The 21,519-nt window shown below is 40.3% G+C and overlaps 1 protein-coding gene across 40 annotated transcripts in view; it reads right to left on the reverse strand.

Annotated features, from left to right (window-relative positions):
• The window catches only part of TTLL5 (tubulin tyrosine ligase like 5), a 150,303-nt gene that overhangs the window by 7,765 nt on the left and 121,019 nt on the right, over nt 1-21,519 (reverse strand). For 13 of the 40 annotated variants that reach the window (XR_015728968.1, XR_015728971.1, XR_015728964.1 and 10 more), the window contains 2 exons: nt 17,507-17,592; nt 2,287-2,881 (listed from right to left, as the gene is read on the reverse strand). Coding sequence is in view for 29 of the 40 variants with exons in the window: in XM_087874089.1 (XP_087730215.1) it covers nt 2,841-2,881; nt 17,507-17,592 (127 nt within the window). In the remaining 11 variants the exon portion in view is untranslated. Of the gene's footprint in view, nt 1-2,286; nt 2,882-16,712; nt 16,839-17,506; nt 17,593-21,519 lie in introns of those variants that run through there. The other 27 variants (XR_015728967.1, XM_087874036.1, XM_087874022.1 and 24 more) reach the window with 3 other exon arrangements.

The following is a 21,519-nucleotide window of genomic DNA, read 5'->3' on the forward strand; positions in this document are numbered from 1 at the left end:
AATCGCTAATAAGAAACATTTTTATGAAACATGAAAAATTCCAGATACAGCAGCTGGGGTGGTGTCAATCTATCATATCAACTCTTTGGCTAAGAGCCTGTGGCAGGGAAACTCAAATTCAGATAAGAGGGTACTTCCCACTCATTGCTTAGCTTTTAGCCTTCTAATTTTTCTCTTAAGATCTCCTTGATATATAACAAGTTAAAAGTGAGGCAAGTAAATGTCCCAAGGACATACTTTACTGGGTTTTAACTTTTGTGGACAAGAGACATCTCTTGATTTCTGCAATTATCTATATAATTTTGAAATGAAATATTTATAAATAAATCACAGCACATAAATTTAATCATCTGGAATCTTTTTCTGCTCTACAGTTGCTTCTGATGCTCCTTAAAAATAAATACAGGTGAATGCAATTTTTTCCCCAGCAAGATATATTATTCTTTTGAAAACTGAGCTAGATTTTGATTTCCATATGCAATTTCTGCATAATTTCATTTCCTTGCTTAAATGTCAGTCTGTTACGTAACAGCACATTCAAATATCAACTGCAGTCTTCAACAAAAGTTTTAGACTTAATTATAGAACCACCTTTACAATAAAGAACAAAACATCTCATGTTACCTTTCTGCAACACAAAGTATCTCCAGTACAAAATATCTCTAAAACATATATTAATAATTTTGATCAAAATTAAGAATGAGGACAAGCTGAAGAAAATTGCCGGAAGATTGCAAATATTGCCACACCCTACAAAAGATGCACTTTACTTTCCTTAATGTGGCATCTTATTTGATGCCTTCTAAGATAATGCAATAGAATGATATAATTACTGAGATGTGGACAGATTCTACCTTCCATTCTAGAATGCATTTTATAGATAAAACAAAAGCTTAGTCTTCTGCTGACAATTGATTGTGAACAGCATTTAGAACTGTTTTGATGTTCAACTTCCATTATTTCTGTAGATGAACAGGAGTAGAACAAAACTAAAAAAAAAATATCTGAAACACTGAGACGATGTTTGGCATGAAGGTAGCACATATTCATAGAATTCTCTTAACATCATGAAAGTACAATTCTGGATCAGATGGCAAGGATCACAGAGTCACAGCTACTTTATTAAGCAGGGCATATCTGGGGGACTTAAGCATTGTTTCCTGGATGGCATCTAACAAGCTGGTTTTGATTTTCAGTTCTAGCAAGGATATATCAAGAAAATGACCTTAAGTCAGAGTACTTGAAAAAACAAATACTAAAGGCAATTACTTTTTAATCTCAAAGATCTTATTAGTATTTGTCTGTTAACCCCTTTCCCCCTTTTTAGTGCAAAGGCTCCAAATTCATTCAATTTCTTGGGTCTTGTGAAATGTCAATGTAAGACACATATGTTCAGTGTCACTGAAATAATTGGAGTGTTTGAAATTCTGTACAAAATAGTGTTCAGTAGCACTCAAAAGCTGTTACTCTCAGCTAACATTTGCTATTTAACCAGCATTAAAGTTGAACTACTTCTCCTTATCTTGTCCACTAACATGACAAAATCCACATATATGGATCAAAAACCATTACTTTCTCTGTGAAGTTCAAAATAAACAGAACTCCTTGACAAGATGGAATAGCTGAGATATGCACAGAGCCACAAATAAATCTCAGAAATGAAGCTAGAAAGCCTTCTTGGTGAAAATAAAAATAAAAACAAATAAAACTCTACAGCAAATGGAGAAACAGGCACACAGCTCAAAAATAAAAACTTTCCCCCATAAAAAAAGAAGAAGCCCCCCTGAAAACAGTCTTGCGTGTATGCACGATGTACCTCTATCTATTTTCCATCACTGCCTCATTCAATGTAGGTTTTGTCACTCCTCCACTACCCTAAATATTAATCCTGGCAACCTGCCATACACATGAGTCCTGAGATACCCACTTAAAAATTATGCATAGGACATACTTCTTGCAAGCAAAACATCTGAATACAGAAAAAGATCAAACTGCAATGGTAAAGTTCTGTGTTTGCTTTCCAAATCTTTCAAAAGTTGAATTACTGATCAATAAACAAAAAGCATTTAGAGTGTTAAATGAAGATATAATGATAACTGATGAAGCACCTTTGTTCAGATTCAGATTCACCATCTAAAGTGACAATTTCTATGAAAGGGCCGAGTCTTGGAAACACAAGTTATTAGAATATCAATTTATGAAATGTAAAGAAATGTGAGGAAGAACATAGTACAACAAAAAAAGCTGGAATAAATTGTCAACTAATTGTGGAGAATAAATTATAAGTTAAACGAACAAAATGATTGACTTTATTCACAGACTGAGAATTTTTATGGCTTCTTGCCAACATTGAGAGCATCCAGCACAAGTGTCTATAATCAGTCATCATTTTAATCACATGCGTTAACTGTAGTCATGTTGTGCGAACTGTGTCCACCATCTAGTAGAGAAACTTCATCATGCTCAGGAGAAGCCGAAATGTCTAACTGGAAAGAGAAATCTGGGCCCGGTATACATAATATAGACACAGCTCAGAACTTCTATCTTATGAGCCATAACCACAATTTAAAGGCTATCTGGTAGAAGATGTGATATAAAACACAAAGGAAACCCTGAGACTTGGCAGCAAAAGCTCCATGGAGTAGAAACCTCATGTCAGAGCTTGAACGCTATTTCCACAAACACTCGGCTGTTTTTCTCTCCTAAGGGAAAATTCTGGAGTCTGAGACAAATCTTGTTATCAATCTGGGTGTAGCCAGGAACGTGGAATGATGAACAGTCATTCCTGCTTCATCTCCTCCTTGCATGCTGAAGCACTGAACTGATTGTTTGTTCATTATTTAGGAAGAATCCTTCTTCAAAAAATAATCACAAACAGGAGCTGAAAGAAACACACAAAAAACATACATAACAGTTTTCAAAACGTGTGCACTGACTCACAAAATATAGGAGTTTCCCTTAATACAACTGACAAAACTGAATGGACAATCCATAAAGCTTTAATGGCTACCATTGGAAATGCTACTCAATTTACTTCCAATCCCTTTTTCTGGGCTTCTCATCTATCAGAGATCAGAAAAGGCTCTGCAATCATATCCTTACAAAGATTTTGGGTAATTTATATGGAAAGAAGCCCTAGTTGTTCACTACATGATATCTGGTGTGCTCCTAGTTAAGACAACAATATACCTGGAAATAGTGGATGTTTGAAAATATGAATACATTAAAACAAGCTCTTCACCTAATGTTGCTAAATGTTGCTAATACATGTTACTGAATTTGTGATATTTTTCAGTCTAATCAACTGGCATTCAATAGTTTTATTCTTATGAAGAATACATACATACATACATACATACATACATACATACATACATACATACATATATATTCTATCTCCGGATTATAATATTCTTATCCCCATCTCCTTCAACAATGAGAACCTTAATAAAGATAGAAGCAAATCTGAAAATAGATGATGATTTACACTGCTTTCATAACATATTTCATTTAAATGCTTTTCTAACATACTTTCTAAAATCACATTAAGCTGGAAGACGTTTTATGGTTAATTGTCTCTAGTGGTAGAACCAAAAGTATTTAGCAGCAATTTATCAGAAGAGACCTTGTCCTGGGCTTTTCATGAGTTTTCCAGATTTGATGAAAGACATAATGCAAAACATCTCTTGAAATTTTATCTTCTCTTTTATTAAGACAAACAACATCTATTTTGAGTTGTATTCCTTAGCAAGATTAATTAAGCTAGAAAAGCCAGGTCTGAGCTCTCCCACCTTCTCCTGCCCATTTTTACTGATAACCAGCAGGAAAGAAATGAAGCCGTGGATTGAGATTTAAAATGTACTGCAAAAGGACTGGGTTTTTTTTTTCTTTGCTGAACATTATGCTCCTTAAGATCCTTATGCATTTAAGTTCTTCAATGGCATACGCATGCATTCAATATTGTTGATTTAATCTCTAAATAATGTCCTATTTCTGAGGCAAAAGATACTGGCAGTATTTAGGCTGGCAGTCTTTTGGCTGGTAGAGTATAGTCTTCCTTCTTTCTGACTCCCCTCAGATCCCCCTTGCTGAGTAATTTATGTTCCATGCTGGGCCCCACTTTTCTTTAGTGTACTTTTCTGTATTATGCTCTTGTCCATTTCATGAGTTTTGTCTTGGCTTCTCCTCAACTTTTACTACTCTTCAACAGTAAAACACTGCCCAGCCCAACTCAGGGTCTTCAGTCAATACTGCTCTTTATTAAAGCCAATACCCAATCTTCAACAGCAAACACTGCCTAGGCCTAATTTAAGGTTGCCAGCCATGACATTTTCATCAAATTTCCTTCTTCCCAAACTTCGTTTTTTTAAGACTTTACCTCTGCCAGCTTTCCCCTGCAGAAAGTTTCCTATCAGAAACTAAGCTTCCTCCTACTCTCAGCTTCTTGATCATCCAACCAGAATATATTGCCTGGTTGGGTTTCCGTCTACCTATGTCAATCAGAATAGAGGTGGAAGGGACCCTGACCCAGTCCAGCCCCTGCCCAAGCAGGAGATCCTACACCATTTCAGACAAGTGTCTTCTTAAAAACCTCCAGTGAGGAACTTCTGAAGGCAAGCCATTTCACTGGTTAATTATCCTCAGTGTTAGGAAGTTTCTCCTTAATTCCAAGTTGCTTCTCTCCTTGATTAGTTTCCATCCATTGTTTCTTATTTTGCCTTCTGGTGCTTTGGAGAATAAATTTGAACCCCTCTTCTTTGTGACAGCCCCTCAAATATTGGAATGCTGCTTTCATGTCCCTAGTTCTTCTTTTCTCTAGACTAGCCAAACCCAAATCCTGCAACTGTTTTTCATGTTTTAGTCTCCTTTAATAATCTTAGTTGCTCTTCTTTGCACTTTTTCCAAAGTCTCAACATCTTTTTTGTAATGTGGTGACCAAAACTGGGTGCAGTATTCCAGGCGTGGCCTTACTAAGGATTTATAAAGCAGTACTAATACTTCACTTGATTTTGATTCTATGCCTCTGTTTATACAACCAAGGATTGTATTAGCTTTTTTGGCTGCTGCTGCTGCACACTGCGACTCGTGTTTAAGTAATTGTTCACTGGGACTCCAAGGTTCCTCTCACAGTTACTGTTTTTGAGCCAGTTTTCGCCTAATCTGCACTTGTACCTTTGGTTTTTCTGCCCAGGTGTAAAACCTTGCTTTTCTCCACAGTAGATTTCATTTTGTTGGATAGGGCCCATTGTTCAAGTCTTTCAAGATATTTTTCAATCCTGAGCTTGTTTTCTGGGATGTTGGCTATTCCTGCCAGTTTAGTGTCATCTGCAAATTTGATGAGTTCCCCTTCTATTCCCTCATCTAAGTCATTAATTATGAAGATATTGAAGAGCACTGGGCCTAAGATGGAACCTTGTGGTACCCCACTGCTTACTTCCCTCCATGTAGATGTAGTACCGTTAAGAACTACTCGTTGAGTATGATTTGTCAGCCAGTTACAAATCCATCTGGTGGTGATGCTATCTATCCCACATTTTCCTAGCTTATCAAGAAGTAGGTTGTGGACTACTTTGTCAAATTTCTTGCTGAAGTCTAAATATACTATGTCTACAACATTTCGCTGGTTTATTAATATAGTCACTTTGTCAAAAAATGAAATAAGATTGGTTTGGCATGATCTGTTTTTAACAAACCCATCAGTGCTGGGTTCTAACCGGTGTTATCACTGGTTCACTTCGCGCATACACTTTGCTTGGAGAGTGCTATAAAGCACTATGAAGCGGTATAAGGGGGTCTAAATGCTATTGCTACTAAAATAAGTTTTGGTTTCATACGCTGAGTGGAGTCAAAATAAATATTTTTACTTCTCTCTTATATAACTCCAGTTGTCACTGCATAAATTGGATACATCGTAGGAAGAGAGCCATGCTAGTGTATGGTAGCCAAAACTCAGAAAGACTCTGGCACTGATATATAAATTATAAAGAGTTTATATGAACAGCTATGAACATCAGTAATTGAGACCTTATTGCCCCCTTCTGTTGATTTCTGTTATGCGACAACAATTGCTTATTTAAGCTAACAAATGATACTTTCCTCTTTGCTAGGCCTACTTAATTTATAGTATTTGGATGCTCAAGAGTGTCCTGGACCCCAGAGCCCACTCATTGCCTCTTGTGCTGTTATACTCCTAAACATTCCCCTCTCTCACTTCTCTCTCTTTCATGCACATAGTTCAAGTATCTACATATAATCAAACACAGGTACATGCTGAATTATTTCCAGATGTTCAGATCTTTATATCTGGCCTATGAGTAGCAAAGATATATATAACTTTTCTTCCTTTACTCCTGTTGATATTTTGAACACAAGAGTGAACATTATTATGAATGTAAAAAGCTTGTGAGCATCTGAGTCACTATCAGCTCAATTTCCTTTTATCTAATATCCTCAACTGTATTACTTATTTATTTATACTCCGCCGTTATTATTTTTACAAATAACTCAAGGTGGCAAACATGTCCAACTCACTTTCCTCCTTCTATTTTCCCCACAACAACAAACCTGTGAGATGAGTTTGGATTGAGAGAGAATGTCTGGCCCAAGATCACTGCTTCCCAAGTACATCCAGACAGGCCTATAATCTATAATGTCTTAATCTATAGAAGCTTTAGAAAGTGTTTCCCCACTTTAAAAAGTGTAGACTTCAATTCCTTGAATACCCCAGCCAGCAATTCCCTCATTAGACTTCTCCATTGACTGTACTTGTCAGAATGACACAGAAGGTGATCAAGACTTTGCAACTGTCATAAATATGAACCAGTTGCCAAGCATCCAAATTTTGATCGCATGACTACAGGGATGCCACAACCGTCATAAGTTGCAAAACAGTCATAAATCACCTTTTTCAATCCTGTTATAACTTCGAATGGTCGCTAAATGAACTGTTGTAAGTTGGGGACTACCTGTATAACAGACCTAGCAGATCCTCCTCTCTCGGGTCCATGGCATAGTGCAAAAAAGGAAAATGACAAAAAAAGAAGTCAAAACCAAAGCCATAGCAGCTACAAGCTATAGGAATATCACCTATTCCTATATAGTTCCAGCTCCTGCTGCCACCTCAAATCTAAAAGCCTCCAAATCTCTGGTACAGTAAAGTTGGCAATTCCCAAATGACCCTCATCAATGGAGCTTACTGAAAACTAGCAGACTTGAGTAGTCATCACCATTAAGCTGTCACTGAAATCACATCCAACATAAGAGTTTTGCAACTAGCTGCATCCTCCGGAAGATGACTCTCCAGCCTGGACCATCCTGTGGCTGGAATTCTTGTGCTGCCATCCAGCTTATCAGCGATACTAAATTGGGTATTGCCAGCTCTCTAAGGAGCTTCTCACACTGCTTTGCCAACTCTGATTTCAATCCACCAACTTTTCATGGCCACCTGACCACACTCTAGCCACTCAGCAGGTCGTTCCAGAGGACTGGCTCTCTGCCAGGCTCCCAAGCCACTGCTGCTGTTTCTTGTATTGCACCAATACAAGTATTGTATTGTGAAGGTCTTCACAAGCCTCCAATTATCCCAAACACTTCAGACACTCAGATAATTGCCAAATCCTCTATATACCATTCTCCTGACATCCTAATATCACCTCGTATCTGGATTTCCAGCAACCAACATCTTATGCCTTATGCCTTATATCCATGGAGAGAATGCATGCTAAAAATCTACACAACCACACAATCAGGTGTGACAGGAGGAAACTTGGAAGTGAACATTCTCTTGGAATTCCTGTTTTATGAAACAGTTTTCTTCCAGGAATAAGAATACTCCATTCCTTTTAATATTTCATATCTTAGTAATATCTTGATTATTTTGTTATGCCTTTGGGAACTGAGGAGAACCACTCTACAATTACCCAGGGATAAATTATGGGCAGGTGGTATCATGTTCTTACTGTATGTATCTTAAATTTTTGCATACCTAGTTCTGATACATATTTTTATTAATGAATTTGTTTTATATCTCTTTTAGTATCATTGTCATAATCAATGTAAAGTCTTGCAAGCTGCTTAGTATAGAAGCAGTATAAACAAAAAAGGGCAAAAATGATAAAAAATTGATGAAGAAATCCTTAAGCAAAGGCTGAATACATATTTATCCATATGATTTCATTTGAATTCCTGCACCAAAGGATTATATTAAATCCATAGATTTTCAACTCTATGATTTTTCATGTTCAAGATCTTCAGTAGTGGGGAAGTGTCAATAAATGTAAGACATTTTTAAAAATGAAGATTAATACCAAATGAATGTAATGCTTAAATAAAAGATTAATCAATTTAGTCAAGTGATTTTGCTGCATTGATCAATTATATTGTAGCCTTAATCTATATATATGTATTGCATATATACTGTATATGCAATATATATATATATATATATATATATATATATATATATATATATATATATATAATTTGTTTTCATCCCCGTAGAGATATAGATATAGATATAGATACACTGTTTATTTCTATTAATCACCATCTGCCATTTTTAATGAAGCATTGTTGATCAGTGATCAGACATAGTTTTGTTCCATTTTGTTCCATCAACAAAATATTTTGCCAAATATTTATGTTTCAATTTAAAATAATGTAAATTGTAAGATAATAAATATGCATATTTTAATCTGCAACATTATATGTAAGGGTGTTCTCAAAACTCAGGAAAATTAACATTTGAAAGATTATATTCTATTCAGTGGCAATTCATTTTGTGTAGACTAAAATTAATTTTGCACAAAAGTTCCACTGAAACAAGTGTATTTAATGTTCCTGGCTTTTGTTATTTCAATTGCAAAATAGAAAGTGGGAAGGTGAATTTAATTCTTTCCTCCCATATTACTGTGCAGAAGAGAGTCTGTCTCCCAAATAGCATTTGCCTATCAGGCTGGGAGTTTCCACTGATATCTTGCAACAGCACTATGCATTTTTTCCCCTCTATATATCCCCCTGAATGTGTATGTCTTTGACTGTACAAGTATATACTTGCGAACGGAGTATAATGATTCATATATAAGATAAAGTAGGTTTTAGTTTATGAATGTTTCAACCACAACAAATCTGTTGATTTATTAAACCTGGAATCATTAAGAAAGGGAATGGAATGTACTACTGACTCAATAGCAATGTCCTTATATAACTCTAAGATTGACTGATTGATGAGATTTAAAGACCAAGTACTTCCACAATGACTCTGGCAGCTGACACTAAAAAAAAAATAGTTTGTGTCCAGACAATAATGCTCCCTATAACAAAAAACACAACTAGCAGGGGATTCCACAAGCACCCTGCTCCAAGGCTTGGGAGAATATTTTTTAAAGACTTCTGATTGGGAACCAAAGGGGCTTGGAAGGGAGATGATGGTGGAAATATCATTGCCGAGAACAGATGCTAAACACTTCTTGACTCCTGATAGATGGCATTGTTTGATAGATGGCCATGCTATGTAAGTCTACCTCTGGAATAATGTCTTCAAACCTCAATAATATCATAAATCTGAAAAGAACAGACAAGAGGGAAAGAGCAGATCCCTCTGAGGAAAAACTACATCGATTGGGGGTCTTTTAGCCCAGAAAGAAGATGATGGTCATTATAAGGATAAAGAGCCCATGTGGCATTGTGTTTAAGGTATTGGACTAGAAGGGAGATCCAAATCTATCTCAAGAAATTGGGAAGGTGGCTTTGCAACTTTAATTCCGGGATAAAAGTCACATGTGTTGAACCCAGACTCTGATAATTTTGGAACAGATGAGCTCTCTCAGTGAATCAGTGCATTTACCATGTTTCTGTAAGGAGTACAGATTTGAGCAAACCACAAGTTATTTTATTTATTTATTTATTTATTTATTAATTAAATTTCTATACCGCCCTTCTCCAATAGGACTCAGGGCGGTGCACAGCCAAGATAAAAACAAAGCATACAAAATTTAAGAACAGTATTAAAATAATTAAATATTTTGGCCGAAATTAAGATAACCCAATTTAAAATCAATTTAAAATTTAACTCAGGCCAGCCCAGCTTGTTGAAATAAATAGGTTTTCAGGGCCCGACGAAAAATCCGGAGGTCTGTTATTATACGTAACTCTGGGGGAAGGTTGTTCCAGAGGGTGGGCGCCGTCACAGAGAAGGCTCTCCCCCTGGGGGTCGCCAGCCGACATTGTCTGGCGGACGGCACCCTGAGGAGGCCCACTCTGTGCGAGCGTACTGGCCGGTGGGAGGCTATTGGTGGCAGAAGGTGGTCTCGTAAATACCCCGGCCCTAAGCCATGGAGCGCTTTAAAGGTGGTCACCAACACCTTGAAGCGCACCCGGAAGACCACTGGGAGCCAGTGCAGCTCGCGCAGGAGAGGTGTCACATGGGAGCGCCTCGTCGCCCCCATAATCCCCCGCGCGGCCGCGTTCTGGACCAGCTGGAGCCTCCGGGTGCACCCCAGGGGGAGCCCCATGTAGAGAGCGTTGCAGTAGTCCAGGCGGGAAATGACTAGTGCTTGAGTGACTGTGCGTAGAGAGTCCCGATCTAGAAAGGGGCGCAGCTGGCGTATCAGGCGAACCTGATAAAAAGCCCCCCTGGCCACGGCCGTCAAATGATCTTCTAAAGACAGCCGTGCGTCCAGGAGGACGCCCAAGTTGCGAGCCCTCTCCGTGGGGGCGAGTGATTCGCCCCCAATAGCCAGCGATGGCGTCAGCTGGCTATATCGGGACGCTGGAAGCCACAGCCACTCGGTCTTGGAGGGGTTGAGTCGGAGCCTGTTTCTCCCCATCCAGGCCCGCACGGCCTCCAGACACTGGGACATCACTTCAAGGGCATCGTTGGGGTGGCCTGGGGTGGAGATGTACAGCTGGGTGTCATCAGCGTACTGATGGAACTCCACCCCAAAGCCACGGATGATCTCACCCAGCGGCTTTACATAAATGTTGAACAGAAGGGGCGAGAGGACCGACCCTTGTGGCACCCCACAAGCAAGGTGCCTCGGGGTCGACCGCTGCCCCCCCGTCAACACAGATTGCGACCGGTCAGAGAGGTAGGAGGAGAACCACCGCAGAACGGTGCCCCCCACCCCCAACCCCGCCAACCGGTGCAACATGATACCATGGTCGATGGTATCAAAAGCCGCTGAGAGGTCTAACAGGACCAGGACAGAGGAGCAACCCCTATCCCGAGCCCTCCAGAGATCATCCACCAACGCGACCAATGCCGTTTCCGTGCTGTACCCAGGCCGGAAGCCGGACTGGAGCGGGTCTAGATAGACAGCTTCATCCAGGTACCGGGGAAGCTGTTGCGCCACCACACTCTCAACAACCTTCGCAACAAAGCGAAGGTTGGAGACTGGACGATAGTTAACCAAAACAGCCGGATCCAGAGAGGGCTTCTTGAGGAGGGGCCTCACAACCGCTTCTTTCAAAGCGGCCGGCAGGATCCCCTCACTCAAAGAAGCGTTAACAATCTTCTGGAGCCAGCCTCGTGTCACCTCCCGGGAAGCCAGTACCAACCAGGAGGGACACGGGTCCAATAAACATGTGGTCGCGTTCAGCCGTCCCAGGACCCTGTCCATGTCCTCGGGAGCCACAGGATCGAACTCCCCCCAGATAACACTCTCAAGACCTGCCTCAGTCATCCCGTCCGGACATACCCAGTCAGAGGCCAGTCCTTCCCGAATCTGAGCGATTTTGTCATACAGATACTGCACAAAGTCCTCGGCTCGGCCCTGCAAGGGGTCATCCCGCGCTTCCAGATGGAGGAGGGAGCGGGTCACCCTAAACAGGGCGGCCGGGCGATTATCTGATGACGCGATAAGAGCGGCAAAATAACTAGATTTCGCCGCTTTTATCGCCACTAGGTAGGTCTTAATATGAGACCTCACCAGTGTTCGGTCGGATTCGGAGCGACTGGTCCTCCAACTACTCTCCAGGCGTCTTTTCCGGCGCTTCATCTCCCTGAGCTCCTCGGAAAACCAAGGAGCTAGGTGAGTTCGGTGCCGGGTCAGAGGCCGCAAAGGCACGACACGGTCCAAGGCCCCGGCAGCCGCACTATCCCAGGCGGCCACCAGGTCCTCAGTCGAGTCGTGAGCCAGAGTCTCAGGAAATGGCCCAAGCTCCATCTGGAACCTATCAGGGTCCATCAGGCGCCTGGGGCGGAACCACCTGGTCGGTCCCGCCTCCCTGCGGCGGGGTGCAGCGGTTAGAAAGTCCAGTCGAAGGAGCGAGTGGTCAGACCATGACAAGGGTTCGATGACTATATCCCCTGTATCAAGGCCACTCAACCACTGACCAGAGACAAAAACTAAGTCCAGAGTGTGTCCACCCGTGTGAGTGGGGTCATGAATTAACTGAGTAAGGTCCATGGCCGTCATGGAAGCCATGAACTCTCGAGCCACCTCAGACGTTTCGCCGACAGATGGCAAGTTGAAATCCCCCATGACTAGAAGTCTGGGGGTACCAACCGCCACCTCAGCTATGACGTTGAGCAGCTCGAGCAGGGCCATTGCCACGCGGCAGGGAGCCAGGTACGTGATCAACAAGCCCATCTGTACTCCACGACCCCACCTCACAAAAAGGGACTCACATCCGGCTATCTGTGGAACAGTGGTCTCCCTCGGATCAAGACTTTCCTTTATAATAACCGCCACCCCCCCGCCCCTGCCCTGAGCTCTCGGCTGATGGAATGCTCGGAAACCTGGTGGGCACATATCCACGAGGGGAACCCCCCCCTCATGGCCCAACCAGGTCTCCGTAATACCTGCCAGGTCCACTCCCCCCTCCTGAATAAGATCGCAAATGAGGGGGGCTTTATTTACCACGGACCTGGCATTGCACGACAGCAGCCGAAGGCTCGGGCCCTGAGAGTCTGAACAGCCTGGGATACGAGAAGGGCTATGGGGACCGGGGCGTGCCACCGCTCGAAGATAGCGAGTGCGCGCCCCCACTACATGATACGGCCCCCTGCTCCCACCATATCTGCCCCTCCCACTCAACACATTGATAGAAAAGCCCTCGACAGAATGGACTCTGATGTCCCCCTTACCCCCGGAATCTACACCCTCCGTGGCCCCACTAACAGCTGGGCCGGACCCCTCCCCCCGTGGGTTAACCCCCAAACCCACACAACCCTCCCGTCCCTTAAAATCCCTTAAAAATCTATCAAAAAGTTTCCCTAAAAAACCCCTTAATCCCCTTTTTGCAGCATGCCACCTCTCGGGGTGCCAAAGCCCGTCATAAAGGTAGGCCCTTGATAAAGTGGAGGGCCACACCTGCGAGAGGGGGGAGTCTCGCAGAATAAGAAGTTCTGTTGGCGAATACATCTAATCAATCAATTAATTAATCAATCAATCGGGGGAAAATCAACGGCCTGGGGGTAATCAAGATAGTCCAAAGTCTGGAAAGGGATATTCAATCAATTCCAAGTCAGTAAACTCCACTGCTCTCTCACAGCAGTGGATGGAGTCTTAGGCCGCTTCGAGGCCAGATGTTAACACCAGCTGCCCTCTCACGAAAGCTGGGAAGGGCCAGAAACCGCAGTCATCGACCGGCACCATGAAAGACTTGAAATCCGAATATTTCCCTCTTACAATTGGGGGCATTGATAACAAACCACCAATCTACAGGTTCACGGGCCCAGAGAAGACTCCGATAACTCTAGCGGCTGCACCTTAGGCGAGTAGGGAGGCGAATCGGGAGGCTATAGATGTCCATGTCCATGGGAGGCAGGTATCATAACAAGTATCGTATCATATTATTCAGAGGCATCTCCAGATGATAAGTGGCCTCCTGGAGGCTGATAGACCACGTAAGGCATAAAAGCCTGGCCCAAGGTCTTTTGTGACCATCAAACAGCAATGTTTCTAGCTCACCCCCATCCAAATGAGGGAGGGGGGGAGCCTCTGGAAGGACCAGGAGTGGGCCCCCTCCAAGTGGGCCTCCCATCCATAGCTGTAACCGGCAGTTCCAAGAAACAAACATTGATGGTCTGATTCAAATCATGGTCAGGATGCCCCTCGCTCTCCCTATTCAGGCTCCTGTCCTTTTCCGGCCTCTCTGATGTTATCTCTCCCAGCCGCTCGTCCGAGTGTTAAAGCGAGTGCCAATCCCGACGATGCCAGCTCTTAAAACATCCCCGTCCACCGTTGGGTCTAACAGGAAGCCCCTGTCATCCCCTCGGAGTCCCTGAAGCTCCAGGGAGGGGCTGCATCGCCGACGCCGCCACCGCCCGTTCCACTAGCTCGGCAGCTGCGGGGAGATGCCGAGGACGCTGAGGGCGCTCTCCCCGCTCATAGAGCCGCAGCGCAGCCGTCTCCGTCTCGTTCGTGGCCATCGTGTCCTGGAGAGCTGCCAGCTCTCAAGAAGATGACACAGACTGGTGAGAAGCTCCCCTCACCAGACATGGGGTCAATTAGCTGGTCGAACCCCCGGAACCCCCAAAACCCGGGAGATATCCCCCGAGTATCGCCGCCGCTCAGCTGGGAGCGGCCATCTTGGACATGCGCATTTAAAAAGATTTAAGTCACTGGATCGAAAGTAGGAGGAAAGCACACTGGATCAACCCAAAAGATCCAGAGATAGATTAGATGCTAGCAGAGGCTCCCAAGCGCTATATTGTCCCAGAAACAAGAAGCCTTCTTTACTAACCCCTCAGCCACGGAAACTCACTGGATGACTTTGAATTCTCTCTCAGCCTAACTACTTTAAAGAGTATTTAATAATTGTGGGGAAAAATAGGAGGGTATGTTATGCCATCTTAAGCTCTTGAACAAAAGGCAAGATATAAATCAAATATATACATAAAATTAAAAATATGAATACAGACATATCTTTGTTTCATTCCTTTGGAGATTGGAACAGGCATAGTCAATTCTCCTTTGTTCATTCGTGTAATCTGCAGTAGTGGTGTTGTTATTCAGTATCATCATTAGTCAAAGAAGGTGATGATTGATGATTGATGAAATAACCTGTCAATTTTTTGCCACAGTGTCTCTCAAGAAATTTAGTTAAATGCCACTTTCAAGCCTACAAAGGAAGAATAGGGAGAGCCTCCTAATAGGTGTACTTCACTGGCAGGTGGCACAACTAAGTATTTTTTTCCCCTAGGTTCATCCAATCAGTGAACTTCACAAACAATTTGCTGATTAGGCACATCCAACTGTTTGGATGATAATTGGCTGTGCTAATCCTAGCATTTTTTTTAATGGAACTATTAGAAAGTTACTCTATTCTTTAGGAATCTGCAGTGATTATCACTCTGGTGAATGGGGTCAAAACAAATGGTGGAACATATAAATGACCGACTCAGCAAGTGTCCACCATACTCTGACACTTATTGAACCCCATTTGTGATGCAATTATTCCACATGAATGAAAAATTCTCAAACAGTATGGACCATTAACAGTTACTCTAATGCAGGGGTTCCCAACTCCTGGTTTGTGACCCACTACTGGGCCATGGCCCATTTGAAACCAGGTCATGTTAGCGGTGGGCAAGAGTGCATGCATGCACAGCTCCACTTACGTGATCGGTGGGCTGTGCTCACAAAGCTCCATTAGCATGAGCAGCGGGTGCATGAGCTCATGCACAAAGCTTCATTTGCGGAAGCCCGCCACTTGCATAAGCTCATGCATGCGCCTGCCGCTCACACAGAACCATCCCTCCTCCCCCTGCGCTGGTCTGCCAAGCCAGAAAGATTGGCGATCACTGCTCTAATACAGTGTCATTTCTCTACTGAGGCATATTCACAAGAAGGTATTTTGCAGTGTAATATCTCACTTCCATAAAGTCAAACTAAAACTAAGGCTGGGTTACCCGAGGTACTATTTGATGAAGGACTGTTTCAAAGTTAAGGCAACATGTACAGTTGATTAGAGTAATACAGTGAACAAAAATGGGTAAGATATTAATGCCATTGCTACTCTGTAGGAAAAATTACTATTAGTAAGTAAAAACTGCAGGGATTTTTATTGTGGATTGATTATTTCACTCCCTGACTTAAGGACAGAATGCCTTTCTAAAAGGAAATGTACCCTTATGTTCATGTTCTTATCACAAAAGATTAATGTGTCACTAAGAAAATTACAGAATATCCTGGATTCATTCTGAAACCTTAGTCATTATATAAACATACTAAAAACTGCTTGCAACATCAGCGATTAAGATTAATTTTCTTTAATTTTCAATATGCCAAATTAAGGAGTTTGAAATTACCAATGTAAAATTCTACCTAGGGCATAAAAAGGATATGGCTGAAAACAAAGATAACAAAGAGAAACCTAGGTATTATTTAAAATTGTTATCTATCTTCCATTATTACAAACTCAGACCTTGTAAAAAAATCTGTTTCCCCCCCCACACTTCCCCCCCCCTTCCTTTTAATCTTTACTTTCCTGATTAAAATTTGAGGTTCTGGCTGCTTACCTCAGAAGTCTATAGTAGAAAAACAGACAAATCTTATTTCCTTCTTACAGTACTCAACACTAGGAAGTAGCATGTTATGAACAGACTTCTGGCATCCATTTACTATACTTAGTTTCTCCCTTTCACCAAAACTCCATTTCATGAGATTTTTGCAGATAGATCTTTCCCCTCTTTTTCTTAGCATAACTATTAAAATTACAGTGTTACCAAAGGAGAATTTGGGGAAAACAGAGGTGCCTATTGTTACCTTAGGCTGGCCCTCCCTCCTCTGGCCTTTTCTTTCTTTGCCCTAAAATTGTGTCAATGGCTCGGGTTCGGCTGTACAAAGGTCTAGCTCTGGCGAATATAATCTGAGGGCCAGCTTCCAAGAGACCTGGAAAATGGAAAAAATGGCTTAGCCTAAAGCAGGTCCCTTGACTATTTTATTTTATTTTGCACTGAAGCCTTTCTTCTTAACTTAAGAACATCCCAAGAAAATTGGTAAGAGACTCATGAGAAACCAAACATGAACACATTTGCTAACATGGCAGAAACACACAAAAATGCAAGCTAATTTGAAGTGTCCACTGGTATTGGTCCTTTTCACGTGTGAAAAAGGTAGTTCCAACTCTAAGACGAATCCAGTACAAGCAAATGTGAAACCAATGTTTGCTTTAAAAAACAGAATGGTCATTGGAAACAGAGGGAAAGAAACCTCCATAGCAAAATAAGTGTGTATTCTAAGATGCCACAGCTCTTTCTGATGAATGTGAGATACAAATCATCCTTTTTCTCTGGCCTAGATACATTTTTTCCTCCATTAACCATTTCTCTTTTCACCATTTCTAGATTTTTCATTTAAAATGTCATAGCAAGGCACCTTTCCTACTGCTCAGAAGTAAACAAGCCTTTCTTGGTATTTCCTGGTTGCATCAAGGAGATTTTACCTATCTTATACTAGTAAACCGGTTATAGGATAAGTAAAGACGGATGGTACTGCAAAAGTGACACCAAAGGCAGCATTTAAATGAATTAGTGATAGCAGAGTCTTAGTTCACTCACCTGTGGAGTTTGCAAGTGGCTCACAGGATGCAGCGCTGTTAAGGCTATTCTGGAATCCATTCAGCTGCCTTTCTGTAGAGGTTATCCTGCCAGACAAAACACTGAATTAGAAGGCAGCACTGAAAAAAAAAATCATCTGAGGGGGAAAGTCATTCTAATGTTCTGAGACAAAAACATCAACCTTTTTCCAGACCATTTTTCCATGTAATAAATGTGTAGCTGTTAGAAATGTTAAGTCTGCCTTCCACCAGGTCAAGTTATTTTTTCCATTTAGCCCCCTACCGTCTAGTTGGCATCAGCTCTCTAGAGTCTTTTGGGGAGGGAGTTCTTGTTCGCTGCCTTTTTTCTCAAGGAATTTATGTTATACACATGAAGCATTTTGCTCATTTCATATCAAAGAAAAAACCTGAAAATGTTCAGTGCTATGAGGTACAAAGTTAGCATGTTTGTTTATCTGTTTATATCTCACCTTTATTACTTTTACAAATAGCTCAAGGCACCAAACATATCCAACATACCTTCCTCCCACTGGCCCAAGTGACTGGCCCAATATTATTGCTTATATTTAGTTTAGGCACCAATTCAGGAAAGAAGCACTATTATTATAGCTCCTAGGCCAAGGGTGCCCATAAAATTTGCATGGATATAATCTAGAAATGTTTGCCTTAATTAAAATAACTTAATTTTTATTGTTAAGGAAAGAATGCAAAATGCTCATTATAAGGCTATCAAAAGCTGTTAGAAGTTAGAGAAAAAGTTTTGAGCACCTTCCAGTCTCCAGATGTCAACATCCAAATTTCTTGGGAATAGCTCTACTGGTAAATTGGTTGGGGAATTCTGGTAAATAAAGGGCCTAACTCTCCCTTTTAAATTTTAAATCGTTTAATTTGTTTTATAAATTGGGTGTTTTAAATTTGTTTTCTGCCAAAATATTTAATAATTTTAATGGATTTTTAATGTTTGTATTATCTGTATTTTATCTTGGCTGTTCACCGCCCTGAGTCCTCCGGGAGTAGGGCGGTATAGAAATTTGATAAATAAATAAATAAAATAAAATAAAATAAAATAAAATAAAATAAAATAAAATAAAATAAAATAAAATAAAATAAAATAAAATAAAATAAAATAAAATAAATAAAACCCACGTTTTCCCCCAAGGACACCCAGATTGGGGAAAACTGATGTTTAAACATATATACAAGTATAATCACAATAACCACTTGAAGTTTTGATGAGTTGTGTATCTTCCTAAATAAGAAGTAAAAAACCCCTGGAAGCCAGAACACCACATTAAAAAATGGCTTCTAGCCCCGTATAACTTCTGAGGGAGTTTGGGAGGCAAACAGATAACTTAAGCAAAATGACTGGGTCAAGAAATAGGCTGCTAGGGTTGCCAGGTGTCCACTATTTGAGCGGACAGTCCACTTTTTTCACATTATGTTCACTATTTTTTTTCACAAAATAGTGGACATTTTTTTTATTCAAAAGCTTTATGATGAAATGGTACGTAATCTAAAGCTGTACAGTCTAAGAGAATAAGGATAGGAGAATCGCGTTTTGTCTTTTTTTTCATAAGTTAGAATGAGACAAAGATCAAATGCTCATTGCAATAATCACATTTTACACAACAGCGCAAAAAAATGCATTAAAGCAGTTATCTTTTGATATCAAAAATGTAGTTTTGAAGGTTTTTGCCGAATTTTCGAATTCTGCGAAGAAACGAGAAGAGTTGAAATCATTTTTTGAGTTTTGCGAGTCAGAATTCCATGAAGTTTTGCGCCATGTTCCAACATGTTGGTTAAGTTTGTTTAAAGCGGTCGAAAGACTTCTTTTAAACTGGATACCTCTAAAATCGTATTTTATTTCTCTTGGATCTGATGAGTTCCATAAGGTTATCTGGAACCTTATTTCGGAACAAGAAAATGAACTCGCAAAGGACGATGAACCAACAATTTCAGAATTGTATTTATATTTCACGCACTTCTTCATGTCAATAATGCAAGACACCCTACTGAAGCTGGAAAGCAAGAAAATTCTTGCATGTGATTTTCACATTATCATGTGTAAGCTGCGTGATTCTTTGCAAAAAAAAATACGATGAGCAGTTTTTTGGAATGAAAGTTTTATTTGCCTTACATAAAAAACATTTGCCTGAGAATGCCGTGCAAAAGTTCAAGAAAGAAGCCATCAACATGTATCAAAGAGCCATTGCGTACCTAGAAAAGTGGTATAATTTCACCGATTCAGTATATGAGACGCTAAATAGTTTCGATCTAATCCTCCAACTTTAGAAGAAATGATGAACATCTGGTTATTATCACCATGGCGAGAAGATCTTCCACCCAACACTCTCTTCGATGAAATTTCTGCCTTAGAAGAAGTTTATGTTCATCTGCAGGGTGATTCATCCCTTGATAAGTGGACGTACTTTTTCAAGAAAGAGCTAGCTCCGAGTTTACTGAAACTGTTCCAGTATTGTGCATCAATTCCAGTATCAAATGCAAACGTTGAACGAATTTTCAGCGTCATGGGAAATTTGTGGACTGACGAACGTAACCGACTGCTTGTATCAGTTCGAAGTGAACTTTGTATATTTTTAAATATTTCTCAACGTTGTACTGAAATTAAAGAATTATTCCTTAAACACAAAGAATTGATCAAAGCTGCGCAGTCAAATAAAAAATACACACGACAGCAAAGTAAAATGTAATTTAATATTTTACATATTATTATAATATATTTGATGTTTTGAATTTTAAGTAAAGTTTTGAAGTGATTATTTTAATACGTGTTAAAATGTTTGTAAGAAAATATATAATTTAATTGTAAAAATTTTTTTTTATTTTTGTACTACTTAACCCCCACCCACCCACCCCCGCTTGTCGGCTATTTTTTGGAAGCAGACCTGGCAACCCTAGAAATAGCTAATTTAATTTATCTTGAGTCTTTTTATTAGTTTTCCCTATTTCCTCAAACACATACTCCTTTTAATTTTCTTCTACCTGAATGGCTAGTTGTTTCTGATCATTTTTCTGTCATTCAGTTTTAGACACATATTACATCTGAGTTGTCCTTTGAAGAGTAAAACTGTTCCTAATAAACTACCATGATTAGAAAAACATTAGAAAGTGGCTGAAAACCTATCAAATACAACCAGCTGCTGCAAAGTTACAAATCAATCCATGCAGCAATCTCAACTTTTCACAATGAAAAAGATGCTTTGCAAGGACTGTTTCACCCCATTTTGCACAAACTATGCATACACATGTTTATGTAATCTGGAAACAGAGGAGTACAACAGTGTTCTTTCACAGCTTCAATACGTCTATGTTATAATGTCAATATGATTGACTTCAATCCCAAAGAAACATAAAAAGCTATAGAAGTTGCTTTCATATGAAATGGAGAAAACATCTAAACCCAATCAATTATTTAAATCATCTAGTAGTGTCTTAAATTCTAAACAATATCCAAATATAATATCTAATATTTCCTATTTACATATATAAGTTCTTCCACTTTGATAGACTTGGTTAAGAGAAAAAAAGAGATAAATTTTTAGAAATAAGAAATTTGTCTTAACGTATGAAATAAACAAAGATTTTAATGCTATTTTATCTATGTTTTTTTCTGAACTTTGAATCCTGTGTGATATTTGACTCTTAACATTGGTATCTCTTATAATTGTCCATACGGCTCCTCAAAGTAACATGAAGAGGTCTTAGTTGTTGTTGTTGTTGTTGCTGCTGCTGCTGCTGATACAATAATCAAACAATGAAACCTGGTTTTTAAAAATTTCCAAAGGATATATTGATTTCTTCATCATTTATAAACTCTCATACAAGGTTAAAAGTCCTGGTATGTCCTTCCTAAGCAGAAGGAAGCTCCTGTTCCTAAACTGGTACTGAAAAAGCAAAAAATGCTATATGTCAAAATTAGAAGGTGAAAAATTGTTAATAATGTAACTGGAAAAGAGACAAATTATTCTTACAAAAAACTGGAGAAGCTAGTAA

This window comes from Pantherophis guttatus, chromosome 1 (genome assembly GCF_059756535.1).
Source record: "Pantherophis guttatus breed Tessera chromosome 1, ASM5975653v1, whole genome shotgun sequence".
NCBI lineage: Eukaryota > Metazoa > Chordata > Lepidosauria > Squamata > Colubridae > Pantherophis > Pantherophis guttatus.